The sequence below is a fragment of the Aristolochia californica genome, unplaced genomic scaffold, assembly GCF_029961685.1.
Source record: "Aristolochia californica isolate CCGP_79_NKW_82.1479 unplaced genomic scaffold, dmAriCali1.0.hap1 SCAF_2, whole genome shotgun sequence".
NCBI lineage: Eukaryota > Viridiplantae > Streptophyta > Magnoliopsida > Piperales > Aristolochiaceae > Aristolochia > Aristolochia californica.
Genome location: NW_027181881.1, coordinates 7,046,768 through 7,065,003, shown reverse-complemented (window position 1 = coordinate 7,065,003; position 18,236 = coordinate 7,046,768). Strand labels below are relative to the sequence as shown.

Here is an 18,236-nt window from a genome sequence, read left to right as displayed (position 1 = left end):
TTCAGAAGATGAACTTATTATAGACTTAGATATAGAAGATAACCATGATCTTATGGACACTGCTATTGAATGTAATCATACATGGTTATGGAATACTGGTTTAGATAGTAATCCCTGTTTTAAGTGTTCTTGGTTTCCTAGCAAGAAACAAAGAGCCAAATGCTCCTTATGTTTCCTAGAAGCCTGTTTACCATGTTTAAAACAGTTAGGCATCGAACCTTTAGAACCACCATACCCTAACAGAATCTACAATACTAAATTAGAAATTATGGCTAGAAAAATAGATAATTGTGAAGCAGAAATTTCCCTTCTCAAAGAAAGACTAGATACTCTTGAAAGAGACTCCTATGATGGCATTACTGTTGGTGGTGTCGAAGAGCCAGAAACGTCTTATGTATGTAACCAAGATAAATCCTTTTCTAGTATCCTTGTAAGAGCCAAAATCCTTTTCCCTAATAAACATTCCTTAGTTTTAGATGCCTTAGTTGATTCTGGCTGTACCAAATGCATAATCCATCGTAGACTTGTTCCCACTCAGTTCCTTAAGAAAACCCAAAAACAGGTATTTAGCCAACAGGTAGATGGCACATATAACCCTTACACTACTTATTTTGATGAAGGTAAAATCCAATTTTTCACTAACTGTTCTACTTTTTCAGCCTCCTACCCTTTACCTCTCACCTGGGTTCGTGACCTTAAACTCAAAGTAGATTTTATACTAGGCCTTAACTTCATCCTCCATAATAATGGTGCTCTGATACCAAATCTTAAGGGGGTACTCTTTTTTAATCTGGAGTATTCAGATGCCCTATTTGAACTGGTCTTCTGATAATTTGTCTTCTAGATACTCTAGGTATTATGATATGTCTTGAGGTTTCTTCAAATCTTCTATAAGAGTATAGGGATAATGTAAAGCAAATACAACCAAAAATTACTAAATTGCAGAAAACGATAGTAAGAGCTATAGAAATAAAAATCATGTATTTTCTATGATTCTAATTATAATGCTCAAAAACAGATATATATCAGATTCTAGCAAATCAACTATTTGTTCTGGAAAGAAAACAAAATATTCAAAAAGTTTTAAGCTTATTACTCCTAAAAACAGTATGTAAGTAGAAGGCCCTATCTTAATAAAACAAGGAATTCTTTCTTAAGGTTCTATATAATAATCCTAAGTATAAGTAGTATATAGGTAGGAATCTTAAAAATACACGGAAAATTTGTCTGAGTATTTTATATACTAGCCAAATATACATAAAAGGTACAGCGGCGTTGTTATCAACCGAGAGCGACGCTTGGCTCTTTCGAGGCAGAGGCGGCTGTCATGGCGTAGCCCTCACCCAGTTGTGTTCCAGCCTAATATACCTTCTGTACTAAATTAAATTCTAAGGAATCTAAGGAAAGAGAAAGACTATCACAGAGAAAGAGAAGTAACTAACATATAACGAAAGCAGTGAGGATTAAGGAAAAAAGAACAACACCAAGAACAATAAAGAGCAAAAGCATACGGAAAGGAAGTATAGGAAATTTATGATGTAAAACTTCCAGAAGGTAGCTCCTAAACTTCTTTCTGTTTAGACCTTTCTGGGATCTCCCTCAGGTTATGGTCACTTAAGACATAAGGAGGTGTGTGCTTCCCTAGCATAAAGCTTTGGCCACGGGCTCCTGTGATTATCCCGACAAAACAAAAGCCCTAAAGTCCCAGTGGACAACAGCGGGCAAAATATCGGAACTGAGGACCGTGAAACCTCAGAGGGTTACACAATGCTTTTACCTGATGCTCAAGATGAAACCAAAATAAGGGGAGATCTTTACAGGTCTAAACAAAGAGAGTTTAGGAGTTCCCTTGAGGAAGACCCCTGAACTACGGAATAAAAAAGAAAGGAGTAAACTTACTTATGACAAGGATCACTGGATGGTTTACAAGAGGTTCGGGACGAAGAGGGCAGGAGTCATTGAAACCAGAGAGATAGACCAAAGCACTCTTTCATTCATAACTTCAAAGTAATACATATGGCTTATTTATAGCCAAAAACTTGCCGACACTTGAAAGTAAAGGGAATCACTCGGGTGCTCATTGGGCCCCATCGTCAGTGATTGATTCCTTTAGCTTTCCAGGTGTGCGGATTACAAAATAAAAAGACTGTACAAAAAGTAAAAAGTACAATAATTAGGGAACATTGACTGTACAAAGGTACAATAATTGGAGCACATCTTATCTATTCTTGAAAACCAGGATCTTGAAACCGTGGGCTGCTTAAACTGGATGCTGAAAACCATGGGCTGCTATGTGCTGTTCTGGAAACCTTAGGCGCTGAAAACCACCATTTTCTGAGAATCTTGAAAACTGTGTGTTGAAACCTTGGGCGCTGAAAACCACCGTTGTCTTGAAAACTGTGTGCTGAAACCTTGGGTGCTACCATTGTCTTGGAAACATAGGGCTGTTTAAGGGCCCTTGTGCTGAATTTTTTTTTTTTTTTTTTGGCAGTCTCTTTTCTATTAAAATCTTTTCATTTTTCAGTCTTTTCTATGCAGTCTCTTTTCTATCATAATCTTTTCTATTTGCCATCAAGTGTGGTCAAGTTATTGATGGCCTCGGAGTCATAGTCATAATCATCATCTCCTTGTGAATAACATTGTAACGTCTGGGTGCCAGAGTCTGTGGACCCGGTTCTGCTGGATTTGTCCGAATCTTTATTTCTTTTTAACATCTTCTGGTTCTGTAAATTGGTTTTCTTGTTTAGGGAGAGAGAGAGAGAGAGAGAGAGAGAGAGAGAGAGACTACGCCCTGACCCAGTGGTGTTCCAGCCTAATATACCCAAATATGCAGAAGGAGACTATGAACTTAAACTGAAACAATACTAACAGACTATGAAAGCAGTAATTACAAGAGAGAACAGAACAATACCAACAACTATAAGTAGAATTAGCATGGAAAGGAGGAAAGAAGTAGAAAGACTGAAGGCAGATAAATGTAAACTTCCGTAAGGTAACTCCTAAGTATCTTTTGTTTAACTCTTTCTGAGATTTCCAACAAGTCTCAGACACCTAAGACATGCCGAGGTGTGTGCTTCCTTAGCCTGTACAGCTTTGGCCACGGGCTCCGTCAACGTTCTGAAACAACAGGCCTTTTAGTCACCTTAGGACAACAGCGGGCAAAAATTCAGAACTTGGGACCGTGAAACCTCAAAGGGTTACACAATGCTTTTACTGCATGCTCAGGATGAATCCAATGTTAGAGAAAATCCTTACAGAGTTAAACAAGAAGAACTTAGGAGGTCCCTTAAGGAAGACCCCGAACTACTAGAAATAAAGAAAAGGATGTCGAGAACTTACAACAGAGATTGGGAACGAACAGAACTTAGAGAGGAATTGGGAAACAAGCAGAAGTCGTGGAAGCTTCAAGTTGGTAGGCGAATACTCTCTTTCATTCATATCGTCTAAACATTACATAAGGCCTTTATAGCCAAACTCTGCCGACACTGGGAGGCAAAAGGAATCACCCGGGTGCTCATTGGGCCCCATCGTCGGTGATAAATCCTTGTTTGCTTTCCAAGTGTTCGGTGTGGCATTATGCCAATACAAAAGCAAAAAGAAAAAGTACAATAATGGGGAACTTTACAAAAGTGAACAGTAAAATATGAGCTGTCTTCAAACTATGAGCTGTCTTGAAACCATGTGCTGGCGAATCTTCTTGAAACCATGTACTGGTGAATCTTGAAACCATGTGCAGGATCTTGAAACCATCTTGTAGTACTTGAAAAGTATTGTTTTTTTTTTTTTTTTTTAAAGTCTCTTTTCTAAAGAGCATCTTATCGTTACTTTTAGTCTTTTCTAACCAGTCTCTTTTCTAAAGAGCATCTTATATTTTCTTTAAGATTTTGGATGATCTTATCTGTCTTTTACTTTCCATCCAAAGTGATAAGGTTCTGGATGGCTTCAGAGTCGTAATCATAGTCTTCGTCTTCATCTTGGGAGTAACACTGTAAAGTCTGAGTGCCAGTGGACCCTGTCTTGGTAGATGATGAATCTGAGTCCTTTTTCTCGTAGCCTTGGTCTTTAAGATATTCTCTGAAATAGTCGTCCATCATCTTTTTAATTTCGTCTTTGTCTGGAACAGTCTCAATCTTCTTTTCTTTATTCTTTTCTTGTGGCATTTTTGGCAAATGCCCAGCCATCAACGGACTTGATGTGTCTTTACCGGCTGCCGTTTGAGCCGGACTAGCTAGTGAAAGCCCTTCACTAGTAGGGGTCTGGGTACAAAATGTACCTGTTGCCTTTGCTTTTAAAATTCTGTTTTCTTCTTCTAAAGAATTGATATATTCTTTCTGGCATAAATTCTTTTCTTCAAGGAGTCTTCTCTTCACGTTCAGTCTTTGAATAGTCTTTGTAAGCGTGTCACAATGGTCACAGAATATAATTCTTTTGGTGTCTTTGGCTATCCCATAAGAAACCTGGTCTTCTCTAATATGTCTCAAAGAAGGGGCAATATAGTAATTGGTTCCTATAGTTAATTTTGCAGCTTCTAAAGCTTCTTGGAGATTATTGAATCCTTTGTAAACAGGTCTTTGGTAATTTTGAATGCTTTCTACAACTTCTGTCCAGGAATGAAAGACCCCTGGAGTATGACCTTGGAAAACGACATAGAAATTGAAACTCTTCTTTTTCTGAGTAAAATATTCTGACAGACCATTAAGACTTGCTAAAAAGTACTTTTGATCTTTAGGGACTCTTTGGTACGCTAACCATAAATTATCTAAAAGACACTGTTCTTCTTTTGTAACAGAAACACTTGGTAAGGTTTTGAAAGTAATATTAGATTTTGGGAAAACTACTAATTTCTGACTACCAAAGCATAAAAATTCTTGTCCATAGTTGTTAAATCTGGCGGAAGAAGGTCTGATAGAGCGATCAGGAAAATCCATCTGTCAAGAAACAAGCTTTGTATAAAAAAATCGACGACTTAGAGTATCAGCAAGACTGTTGTTTTTGCCTTTTATATGTTCAAATATTATTCTATAGCCATTACCTGTAATAATATCTACTAGATTTAACCATCGTCTTCTACTTTTCTTATTTTCTTTACTTTTTTGAAAATATTTTACTATAGCTTCGCAATCAGTTCTTAAGGTAAATTCTTGTTTATGAATGATAAATAATCTAAAGGCTTCTAAGGAGTAGATAACAGCTAAAATTTCAGAATCTATGCTACTCATATTACCTTTTTCTTTAAATTTTCCGCTTGCATAGCTACAAATCCTTTCTTCTTCTTTGTCACTATATTGATGTGGTTTGGAGATAAGGACTCCTCCCCATCCTAAATTACTTCCATCTGTTTCAATAATAATATAATCGGAATCTAAAGGCATTTGTAGTTTTGATAGAGTTTTAACCTTTTCTTTGATCTTTTTTACTAAATTTTTATCTTCTTGATTAAAAAACTTTTGTCCATTTGGTGAAGTCTTTCCATATAATGGACCAACCATTTTTCCAATATCTTTTAAAAATGGTCTAGCATAATTAACTAATCCTAAGAATCTTTGTAACTGTTTTGTATCTGACATGTCATCTGGCATCTCTAAAATTTTCTTTGAAATATGATCTTGTAGTTCTATTTGTCCTTGTCCTATATTAACACCTAGAAACTTTATATATTCTTTAAACAGTTCTATTTTTGTTTTACTAATTATGATTCCTTCTTGCATAAAGGTTGCTAAGACTAATTGCAAGTGTCCTATATGATCTTCTATTGTTTTACTAAAGACTAAGATATCATCTATATAAACTAGGACAAAGTTATCATACTTTTTAAATATATTATCCATCTTTCTCTTAAAGACAGCTGGTGCATTTTTTAACTCGAATGGCATTACTAGCCATTCAAAATGTCCTTCTGGACATGTGAATGCTGTCCATTCTATGCTATCTGGATGCATTTTAATCTGCCAAAATCCTGACTTGCAATCAAACTTACTAAAAATCTTCTTATCTTGAATTTTATTAATAAGTTGGGATTTGTCTGGAATATTGTAGCTGTCTGTAACCGTATTATCATTTAATCTTTTATAATTTATTACCATTCTAGATTTTCCTCTTTTTTGCTCACTATGTTTTCTGACTATAAAAGCTGCTGATCTGTGTGGGCTAATGGATTTTCTTATTATGCCTAATTTTAATAATTCATTAATATGCATTTTGAAGTCTTCTTTGTCTAGATTTGTGGCTTCTATGTTTGCTGTTTTAACAATATAACTAGGATTTAACAGTTCTAATCTACATTGAATATGATTATTTTCCCAATGTTTGAGAGGGTTTTCTCCAAAATATTCTAATTGGTCTAGTTTGTCTATAATCTGTTGTAAATGTTGTTTATCTTTATGGTGAATGTTAATAATTTCTAAATATAATTTTTCCGTATGTAGAAAGGAGTAATCTAGATCTATCATTCTTTCTATCTAGTCGTCAAAGTCTTCATTTTCTTCCATAATTTCTTCTGGGTAATCTTGAGGAATAGGGATAGGTGCTATATAAGATTTAGGTTCTTTTTGTGTAGTAGTGGTAACTTGGACTGATCCAGTGTGCTGTACTTCTTCTTCAAATGTCTGGGATTTTTGTATAGGGACGTCAACTAGGTCTTCATAGCAAAGGAGTTTATTATCTAATTTAACTAAGTTATTTTCTAACTGTTGTTCTAAAGCTTGTATGGTTGCCTGGTTGCTATCCCTTTTACAGCTTCCTAAAATAGTGCACTGGCAACTACTATTGTTAGAAGGATTTAGACTACTGGGGCCACCATGCTCCGCTGAAGAGGAGAGAGTGGGAGAGTAGTGAGTATCCCCCTACAAGATCATATTTCAAAGGGCAAAGTGCTCCCTCTACTTTACAGAGGCTTGTCTTCCTTGCCTTCAACAGTTAGGTATCACACCCACAGAGCCATCCCAATCTGATAAGATTTACAACACGAAATTAGAAATTATGGCTATAAAAATAGATAACTGTGAAGTAGAGATCTCAATACTCAAACACAGACTAGATACTATTGAAAAAGATACGTATGAAGGTATTACTGTAGGACTTAGCGAACCAGAACCCGAAACTTCCTTAGTTTGTAATCAAGACAAATCCTTCTCTAGTATTCTCGTCCGTGCTAAGATAACTTTTCCCGACAAACATTCTATAGTTTTAGATGCTCTAGTAGACTCTGGTTGTACCAAGTGTATCATCCATCGTAGACTTGTCCCTAGAAAATACCTCAAACATACTAGCAAGCAGGTATTTAGCCAGCAAGTAGATGGAACCTATAATCCATATACCCAATATTTTGATGACGGTAAGATCCAGTTCTTCACCAATTGCTCCACGTTCTCTGGTTCTTACCCGTTACCTTTAACTTGGGTCCGTGACCTTAAACTCAAAGTAGATTTTATTTTAGGTCTTAATCTCATTCTCCATAACAACGGCTCCCTTACTATTTCTCGCGATTACCTCCAGTTCCACAAGAATTCTAGTATCGTCCCCGTCCAGACTCACTACTCTCCCACTCTCTCCTCTTCAGCGGAGCATGGTGGCCCTAGTAGTCTAAATCCTTCTAACAATAGTAGTTGCCAGTGCACTATTTTAGGAAGCTGTAAAAGGGATAGCAACCAGGCTACCATACAAGCTTTAGAACAACAGTTAGAAAATAACTTAGTTAAATTAGATAATAAACTCCTTTGCTATGAAGACCTAGTTGACGTCCCTATACAAAAATCTCAGACATTTGAAGAAGAAGTACAGCACATTGGATCAGTCCAAGTTACCACTACTACACAAAAAGAACCTAAATCTAGTAGATATTATTACAGGTAATGGCTATAGAATAATATTTGAACATATAAAAGGCAAAAACAATAGTCTTGCTGATACGTCGATTTTTTGATACAAAGCTTGTTTCTTGACAGATGGATTTTCCTGATCGCTCTATCAGACCTTCTTCCGCCAGATTTAACAACTATGGACAAGAATTTTTATGCTTTGGTAGTCAGAAATTAGTAGTTTTCCCAAAATCTAATATTACTTTCAAAACCTTACCAAGTGTTTCTGTTACAAAAGAAGAACAGTGTCTTTTAGATAATTTATGGTTAGCGTACCAAAGAGTCCCTAAAGATCAAAAGTACTTTTTAGCAAGTTTTAATGGTCTGTCAGAATATTTTACTCAGAAAAAGAAGAGTTTCAATTTCTATGTCGTTTTCCAAGGTCATACTCCAGGGGTCTTTCATTCCTGGACAGAAGTTGTAGAAAGCATTCAAAATTACCAAAGACCTGTTTACAAAAGGATTCAATAATCTCCAAGAAGCTTTAGAAGCTGCAAAATTAACTATAGGAACCAATTACTATATTGCCCCTTCTTTGAGACATATTAGAGAAGACCAGGTTTCTTATGGGATAGCCAAAGACACCAAAAGAATTATATTCTGTGACCATTGTGACACGCTTACAAAGACTATTCAAAGACTGAACGAGAAGAGAAGACTCCTTGAAGAAAAGAATTTATGCCAGAAAGAATATATCAATTCTTTAGAAGAAGAAAACAAAATTTTAAAAGCAAAGGCAACAGGTACATTTTGTACCCAGACCCCTACTAGTGAAGGGCTTTCACTAGCTAGTCCGGCTCAAACGGCAGCCGGTAAAGACACATCAAGTCCGTTGATGGCTGGGCATTTGCCAAAAATGCCACAAGAAAAGAATAAAGAAAAGAAGATTGAGACTGTTCCAGACAAAGACGAAATTAAAAAGATGATGGACGACTATTTCAGAGAATATCTTAAAGACCAAGGCTACGAGAAAAAGGACTCAGATTCATCATCTACCAAGACAGGGTCCACTGGCACTCAGACTTTACAGTGTTACTCCCAAGATGAAGACGAAGACTATGATTACGACTCTGAAGCCATCCAGAACCTTATCACTTTGGATGGAAAGTAAAAGACAGATAAGATCATCCAAAATCTTAAAGAAAAGATAAGATGCTCTTTAGAAAAGAGACTGGTTAGAAAAGACTAAAAGTAACGATAAGATGCTCTTTAGAAAAGAGACTTAAAAAAAAAAAAAAAAAAAAAAAAAAAAAAAAAAACAATACTTTTCAAGTTCTACAACATGGTTTCAAGATTCACCAGTACATGGTTTCAAGAAGATTCGCCAGCACATGGTTTCAAGACAGCTCATAGTTTGAAGACAGCTCATATTTTATTGTTCACTTTTGTAAAGTTCCCCATTATTGTACTTTTTCTTTTTGCTTTTGTATTGGCATAATGCCACACCGAACACTTGGAAAGCAAACAAGGATTTATCACCGACGATGGGGCCCAATGAGCACCCGAGTGATTCCTTTTGCCTCCCAGTGTCGGCAGAGTTTGGCTATAAAGGCCTCATGTAATGTTTAGACGATATGAATGAAAGAGAGTATTCGCCTACCACCTTGAAGCTTCCATGACTTCTGCCTGTTTCCCAATTCCTCTCTAAGTTCTGTTCGTTCCCAATCTCTGTTGTAAGTTCTCGACATCCTTTTCTTTATTTCTAGTAGTTCGGGGTCTTCCTTAAGGGACCTCCTAAGTTCTTCTTGTTTAACTCTGTAAGGATTTTCTCTCACATTGGATTCATCCTGAGCATGCAGTAAAAGCATTGTGTAACCCTTTGAGGTTTCACGGTCCTGAGTTCTGAATTTTTGCCCGCTGTTGTCCTAAGGTGACTAAAGGGCCTGTTGTTTCAGAACGTTGACGGAGCCCGTGGCCAAAGCTGTACAGGCTAGGGAAGCACACACCTCGGCATGTCTTAGGTGTCTGAGACTTGTTGGAAATCTCAGAAAGAGTTAAACAAAAGATACTTAGGAGTTACCTTACGGAAGTTTACATTTATCTGCCTTCAGTCTTTCTACTTCTTTCCTCCTTTCCATGCTAATTCTACTTATAGTTGTTGGTATTGTTCTGTTCTCTCTTGTAATTACTGCTTTCATAGTCTGTTAGTATTGTTTCAGTTTAAGTTCATAGTCTCCTTCTGCATATTTGGGTATATTAGGCTAGAACACCACTGGGTGAGGGCTACGCCCTGACAGCCGCCTCTGCTTCTGCGGAACCACTGTTCCAAAGGACCAAGCGTCGCTCCCGGTTGCTACAACGCCGCCGTACCCTTATATGTTTATTTGGCTTGTTAGCTTTATATTACATCAGATAGCTCGTGTTTTTCTTAGATATTTGCCGTGTTATTATCTATATCTTGGTTTGCTTTATAGGATTTTAAGAAAAAACTCTTTGTTTTATTAAAATAGGTAATTTAAGTTATATTTTTTATCTTAGGAGTAATAGCCTTAAGATTATTTGAATACTTTGTTTTCTTTCCAGAACAGATTGTTGAACTCTTAGAATCAGACGTATTTATCTATTTGTGCATAATAATTAAATTAATAGAAAAATTTTATGATCTTTGTTAATATTGTTCTTATAATAGTTTTCAGCAATTTAATAATATTTAGTTTTATCTGTTTTGTCCTGTCTTTAAATCATTATATTAGGGTATTTGAAACTCCTAGACCTATACTCATACCTAGAACCTCTAGAAGGCAAATTATCAGAAGAGTCCAACCTAGACAAAACGGTAATAGTTCAGATCTGAATACTCCAGATTAAAATAGAGTATCCCCCTAAATTTGGTATCAGAGCCCTAACATTCTGGATCCTTTTAAAAAGATAGAATATTTAGATTTAAGAATCCCCTCTAAATTCGAATATAAATTTGTAGGCTCTAGTTCTATAAAGTGCCATTTTAATAGTGAAGAACATAGTTTACACGGTTCAAATCCACAGTTAAACAGTATCATAGACCTAATAATCAGCCTAGGGACTTCTCTCCAAACTAAAATAACAGACTTAGATTTTATCTTAACTAAGACCCAAGAAGAGATAAAAGCCCTTAGAACAAGGATAGGAGGTTTAGCTGAAAATTTGGATTATTTAAGAACCAGTAAAAGTGCTCAACAAAATATAGATAAAGAAATAGATATTATAACCCAAAAACTCAAAGCTATTAAGATTGACCAGCCTAAAACAACTCCTCCTAAAAGACAATGGCAGTTTCACGGAGAAGTGACTCAGCAATCTCAGAAGTAAGCAGTTCTTTTAGAAACCTAAATATTCTAGACAGAATTACTGGTAGACGTAGTTTAGACCAAAGAGATATACAATTAGATGACATAATAGACGTTGACTAAGACATTACTGTATTTAGTAATAATCAACTTAACCTACTTAATCCTAGGCAATTATATCGAACGGGGCCTTTAAATTTCCAGACCTGATTATTTAGACACTACAGAGAAATTCAGGTAAGTTGCGTAGGGCAAGACACTGTAAATGTTAATCTAATTGCAGAACAAGCCTTTAAGGAAATAAAAAGGTATATTCTCTAATCCATTTAGGATTAATCGTTATCGGAATAAAAGGTTTAGGAAGAAAGCACCTAGGTACAAAAACTTTACTTAGTATTTATGATGATAGATGGGCAGATCCTAAGAAAGCAATGTTAGGAATAGCAGAAGTAGATATGAATCAGAATGGAGGTATTTTTTACTGCTCCCCAGATTTTCTTTTAGGATTACAAGACTTTAGAAAATATATCAAGATAGGTATTCAAACCAAAGGATACGAATCCTTTGTAGGTAACAATTTATTACTATGTATTGGATTTTTAGGTAGATGTACAAGTTCTTGTGCTACAAAGTTTAAAATCAAAATAGATGATGTAGTAAATCTAATAGGCAATAAAGGAATAAAATTATTGAAACCTATAAAATATTCACCGGAAGATCTAGCAGGATTAGATTGGAACTTAAAATTTAGAGAAGAAAAAGTAATTAGTCCAGAAGAAAGTATCATGCATACAGATACAAGAGGAAATGTTAACATCAGATTTAATAGTTATGAACAGAAAAATACAGAAGAAACTGAATCTATTTCTAGCGAAAATTATGACTTAGTTAATATTGAAACAAAGATGGATGAAATAATTTATCCTAAGGAATTAGGATTACAACTAGAAGAAAGAGAATTATTACACCTAGAAGAAGATCTAATAAAAAATAACAGAATAAAAGAAGAAGAATATTTATACTATGATAACGAATTAAACATCAGAATAGGTACCATGCCTTTAGAACCTCCTGAAGAATCACAAGAAGAAAATATTAGTGTTAAAGACTATATGGAAGCAGAAAGTTCAGTTAATAATCCCACATTCTACATATCCTACTCCACCACCTAGGGAAGTTTTTAATTCTGGAAATATGCCAAGAATTCCTTATACTAAACCAATTAATTTTGATAAGAAAATACATCCCAAAGGAAAACGGAAGGACACGGAAAGACCAATTACTTTCCAAGATAAAGGAAAAGGAAAGATCCTTAATCTTTCAGCTCATGATCCCCAAGAATGGACCACAATTTTAGACCTATGGAAAAATCAAGTAGTTTCTGATTATATTCAGCATTTTTCATCTCAAGACGTAGAAGAGATGTATAGATACTTAGAAACCTTTTTAGGAGAAAGTGTCAAAGCTCTATGGGAAAGCTATAAAAGATTTGATCCTGTACAATTTGGGCAACTCATGAGCTTAGGTCCTAATCCTTACAATTTTGTGAACAAGGTTTTCCAACTTGTCACAGGAGATGACCCTAATTTAGGATCCTTAACATTGCAAAAAGATGCAGTTATTCATTTAGAGCAACTTAGTCTTTATAATTATAAATATATTAAAAAGTTTTTACAAGATTACTTTTATTATACTTGCATTTCAGGAAATGCCTTTAATAAAGACTTAGGTATTAAACTTTTTAGGAAATTACCAGGCGCCTTAGGGAAAGAAATATATGATAAGTGGCAGAATATTGAAAGTTCTAATCCCCATGTAACTTATTCTATATGGCAGAGAACAAAATTCATTATGAATATCTTACAAGAAAAATGCACTGATATTCAGATCCAAAGACAACTTAAAGGAGACGATTTTGGATTTTGTAAACAAATCTATACTGCCCAAGCTTATGGTTTAAAAGACTCTAGACAGAAACTAAGAAAACCTAAAAAGTTTGTTAGAAAAGGATATTTTATTAGAAGATCTAAAAGTAGAAAACCATAGCTTAACAGAGACAGACATGTCAGGCGTTTCAACCCAAAGAGAACTTATAAAAATAAGCTCTCTTGTTATATCTGTGGTTAGACTGAGCACTTAGCTAATACTTGTTATTTTAGTTTTTTTTTTTTTAAATTTTTTTTAGTCTCTTTTCTAAAGAGAGAGAGAGAGAGAGAGAGAGAGAGAGAGTATCAACATGAGTTTTATTTGTATAAACCTCAAGCTAGGAATTTTCTCATAATAAAAAATGGGAAGATTGTTAGACAAAAGACTAAAATCATGTTGGTCTCCATTATTTTGATGGTAAAAAAACGAGTAGCAGGAAATTGTGCTATTAATTGGTGTTATTAAGGTATGTTAGACATATTATACTTCCAACGCAAATTTATGTGGTCTATTGCAAAAGCTCATGACAAGATAGTTAACAATCAAGTTGCCAAGGCAAGATCCAAGGCAAAAAGTTATTGAAGAAATATTGCTGCGAAGAAGAATTTACCTACAGAGGTAGCATAAAGACTTGAAGATCTAGAGTCTTAAGTGTCATAAAAAAAGTCAAGACCTTTGGCCATATAAGAGGATAGTCGGTCAAATTCCAATTCTTAGGTAAAAATATATTTTGGAGAATAGGATATACAAACTCTTTCTAGAACCATGCTTTTAAAACTTATTCCAATGTCTTAGAACATCTCATTCTTTTAGTGTTGACCTAAATCATGCTTAGAGCTTGTTTGTATATTCTACTAGTAAGCATGATCGATCATCTATAATGCATGATGGATCGTTCAAGCAAAAATTATAAAACATGATCGGTTTTTTGCAATGCATGATGGACCATATATAATGTTGCCAAGGCAGAATGTAAAGCATGAATCGATCAACGGTATAAAGCATGATTGATTAAACAAATTTGTGAAGGGTTACAAAGTGGATTGATGCCATAATTGATCATAAGGCTATAGGGACTCCTAAAATAGTTGTTGGAGATCAATTGATTGATCAATGTAAAGGTATGATCAACTGCTCTGTGAAACTTTTACACAACGATCTAAAACGGTTAGTTTCGCCCAAAAACTTATAAATAGGGATCTGTAATGACCATATATTGGCATACAAACCTTTGAAGAAAGATTTTTGTGCCTCAGTTTCCTGTGTAACTCTTTTGTTTGAAAAAAAAACCCAAACTTGCCTACATTATCAAATTCTCTACATATTTCATGGCATTCCTAGTTCTATTAAGCTCCGCGTACTTCATTCCATGCACTTAAAACATGGAAGCTTGGATCTTACTAGGAGAAGACTGTTTCTTCCTAAAGAGGGAGTAGATTTTATTCTCTTTTGTATTTTTACTTTGTTTTGAGAGGAAGGGAATTGCCCACTCGAGGTGGAATCTAGTTGTATGAAAATCTCTTAGGGAGAGATTGAGATGAGTTTAATTGGTTATTATGCATGACTTAAAGAGGGATTAATCTCTTTATATTTTTGCTACTAGAGATAGACAATGAAATATTTCTTGGGCAAGGGTTATTGGAAAGTGATTACCATTAGGGGAATATTGAGAACAAATTTTTTTTACCTTTGTGGTTTGTGCATCTTTACTTCATTTTCAATTACTTTTGCACATTAAGTACTTAATTTTAATTTTACATTCTCAATTCACCCCCCTCTTGAAATGCCACCTAGGCTAACAATTAGTAACAGAGCAAACCTTAACCGATTGAAATCCAAATTTAACTTGATTTCATTTAATCGATTTCCATGACAACTGAAGAAGATATTATGTTCCGGGTCATGATCCTGAATCCACACCCATACTTGATAGTTTACAATACCGATGGTGGAAAATTGGGATAACAAATTTTCTTATGATCCATTGGGTTTTAATTATGGGAAATTATTAGTGGACCCTTCATCCCATCCCTAAACATGAAAGGAAGATTTATTCCGAAATTGGTATGTGATTGTGATGACTTAGGCGTTGAAAAAGTTGATGGCAATGCTAACGCTATGGAACTTGTACTTAGTTCCTTGAGTGATGAAATATTAGACGTTTTTTCCTCTTATAAATTAGCCAATGATTTATGGGATAAACTAGAATCTAATTTTTTTAGGAGCATTGAATGTGACTCTTCTCACTAGAGACATTGCGGGTATTGATGATTATATGCACTCATGCTTAGTTGGAAACATCATCTCAAATCGAGAGGAGACATATGAGTGTGATACTTATGAGAAATTGGATAAGGAAGAATTAATGAAATTATTAGGTAGATCCATATCCTCCCTTGAAAGAAAAGAAAAGAAAAGAAAAGAAAAAGAAATTGAGAAGTTAAGAAGACAATTTTCAAAATTGGAAAATGAGATTGAATTCTTGAATGGTGATTGTTCTTGCAAACTTGAACCTAGAGAAGAAAATGAGAGACTCATCTGAGAATGTGAAAATTTAAATTCCATTCTTCAAACATTCATGGGTTGAGAAATGAAAATGAATACCTTTGCATTAGGTTTTAGAACTTCAAGAAGAAAATAAATTGCTAAAATCCCACTAATGGTTAGCCGATAAAAAAAGCTTTTGAATTATCCCATGCCTTAAAGATATTTACTTTTAAAACTATCACTCCTTTGGATAAATCCAAATATGAAACAAAAACTGTGAGCAAAATGGAAGCAAATCTATGAGATTAGAAAGGAAAAAAAAAATCTAGGAGTTCTCATAGGATGAATGTGAGAAAAGTCTACCTTCACATAATGATGTATGCTACAAATGTGGAATCATAGGCTATAGTAATATTTTTTACTGTTTGAAGCCAATATGGATTGTAAACTTTGAATTTTTTATGTCCTTTCAAACCCAATAATTTGTTTTGGAAAACCTCTCCTGGTATGGTCATGGAAGCAAATGCATTATCATGATGTTTATGTTGTAATGTTGTTGCAGGAAGCCCCTCTTTTCGCAATTCATCATTTGGATGGGTTGATGTTAGAGATGTTGCTAATGCTCACATTTTAGCATACGAGGATTCTTCAGCTAGCGGAAGATATTTAACAGTTGGAGAAGTTGTTCATTTATCTGGGATTGCAAAGATTTTGAGAGAGCTTTATCCCAATTTACCCATTCCTGATAAGTAAGCACCAGTTTTACTATTTACCTTAAAGAGCATATATATAGAGTTGCTTTCTTTACTTTTTTGAATGTGCAGTACATAGTTTTTAGTAATGGTTGTCATGGATCTTCCTTTTCACCTGGCAACCTCTTGGTTGCTTCTATGGGAACAGGAGCCGGGTGATATTACTTGACATATGAACACTCTTTTGCTTATACAGTTTCTTTTCATGGGCAGGTGTGCAGATGACAATCCGTATGTACCTACCTACCAAGTCTCCAAGGAGCGTGCAAAAAGCTTGGGTCTCGAGTTCACTTCTCTGGAATTGAGCGTGAAGAATACCGTTGATAGTTTGAGGGAGAAGAATTTTGTGAACTTTTGAATTTCCGGTATATTTTCTAGTCAGTTCGGTGCTGCTGCTATGGAGGACTATGTGCACAGACAATATGTATGCGAAGATTGTGAAGTATCAGCTATTATAGCTTGTGTTAAATAAAGAATAATGCCCAATGAATTGGTTGATAATGTGGATCAGTTGATGCAACTATGTTTCTCTTGCACAGCTGTTTATACATCAAGGTCATGCAGTTGTAAATATAAAGTTTGAAGAGAATAAAGTGAAAAGAATGGTCTGAGTATCACCATGATTTTAACAGTAGCAGGTTCGTTTGACAGAAGTGTGAGCATAAATATGGTTGTAGCACAAAGTTCTGCGTATAGAAATAACTACAGGATGCACGATGTAAAGAAAAGTCCCTTGAGAAAGAACAAAAGCGTTTTCACTTCACCTTGTTTCTTCTGTTTTTGTCTCTTACCTTCTTCCATCATCATTAAGAAGTTTGTAAAGTCTCTTGGGACAGAACTTCAAGGTTTTCACCTCCCTTGTTCTTCCGTTTCTCTCACTTACATTCTCACTCTCTTTATTTTTCGCTTTCTCAGGGCTAAGAGTTGATGCCAAGCGATTCCGGCAAAAGCCTTCTCAATATCTTGCAAGAAAATTGGGAAAATCATATCAAATGGTAAGAGAAGCTTCAATCGAAACAAGCACATAGACTACAATTTGGGAGATGATGTTAGGAGGCTCAACTGATCTGAAAATTCCAAAATTCCAAAACGCCGTAGAATGTTTTGAGAAGTTCAAATGATAAAAAGTCGAAGTTCCTAATATTGCATCATTTCATGGCACCAATATTTAGACAAGTGTAAAGAGGGAAGACAAAGGAATAAGGTCATCACGATTTGGTGAATTTTCATCAAATATTAATTCTTTCTTATTGCTTGTTTCTTTTACTTTCAGACATAAAGAAATCTTGAATCTTTTTATGGAAATTGACACGAGTTTTAAGCTTAGAAAATTGTAATTCAGTTAGGCTGTGCTTGGAACACAGAAAGTGGAGAGAAAAGAAAAGAAAATAAGTTTATTTTCTCTCGTTTGGATGTCCATGGGAAATGAGACAATGGTATGTGCAAAACCAACCAATAAAGAGGATCTTAAGAAACGAGTACTCTATGTACTACTACTAACACTGCATCATGTGGAAAACTAGATTGTTCTACTACTCTTTTGGCTTTAGATACTCATTATGTGATAATAAAAATTAACAATATTCAAATAAAACCCTAAATGGTAAGTCTAATTTCAAATTTAGCCACAAGGTTGTGATGGAATTTCATGGGTAAATGTAAAGACATAATATGATCCAACAAAGTCAATTATTCTTAATTAGATTGGATCTCTTTAGAAGTTACAATTTGTGGTCATGTCTAAAGGGGATCCCTCTCTCCAACTTCATTGAATCTAGTATTATTGTTCAAAAAGAGCACATAAGTCCAAGGGTGCCATTTTTTGTCTACCACCCTCAAAGGAAGAAGATGGAAATGGCAATTAGCATTCCCATCCTGTCTATGTTCAACCCTCCAATCCCAACATGACATGACTTGTTCATGTCTTTCACATAAACAAAAATTTGTGT

At 35.0% G+C, this 18,236-nt stretch overlaps 1 protein-coding gene across 1 annotated transcript in view; it reads left to right on the top strand.

Annotated features, from left to right (window-relative positions):
* LOC137955391 (phenylacetaldehyde reductase-like) overlaps positions 1 to 16,904 on the top strand; it is a 34,829-nt gene extending 17,925 nt beyond the window's left edge. The window contains exons 5-6 of the mRNA XM_068802308.1: positions 16,098 to 16,284; positions 16,501 to 16,904. Of these exons, the coding sequence (XP_068658409.1) occupies positions 16,098 to 16,284; positions 16,501 to 16,645 (332 nt within the window). The 3' untranslated portion in view covers positions 16,646 to 16,904. The remainder of the gene's footprint in view (positions 1 to 16,097; positions 16,285 to 16,500) is intronic.
* The last annotated feature ends 1,332 nt before the right edge of the window (positions 16,905 to 18,236 follow it).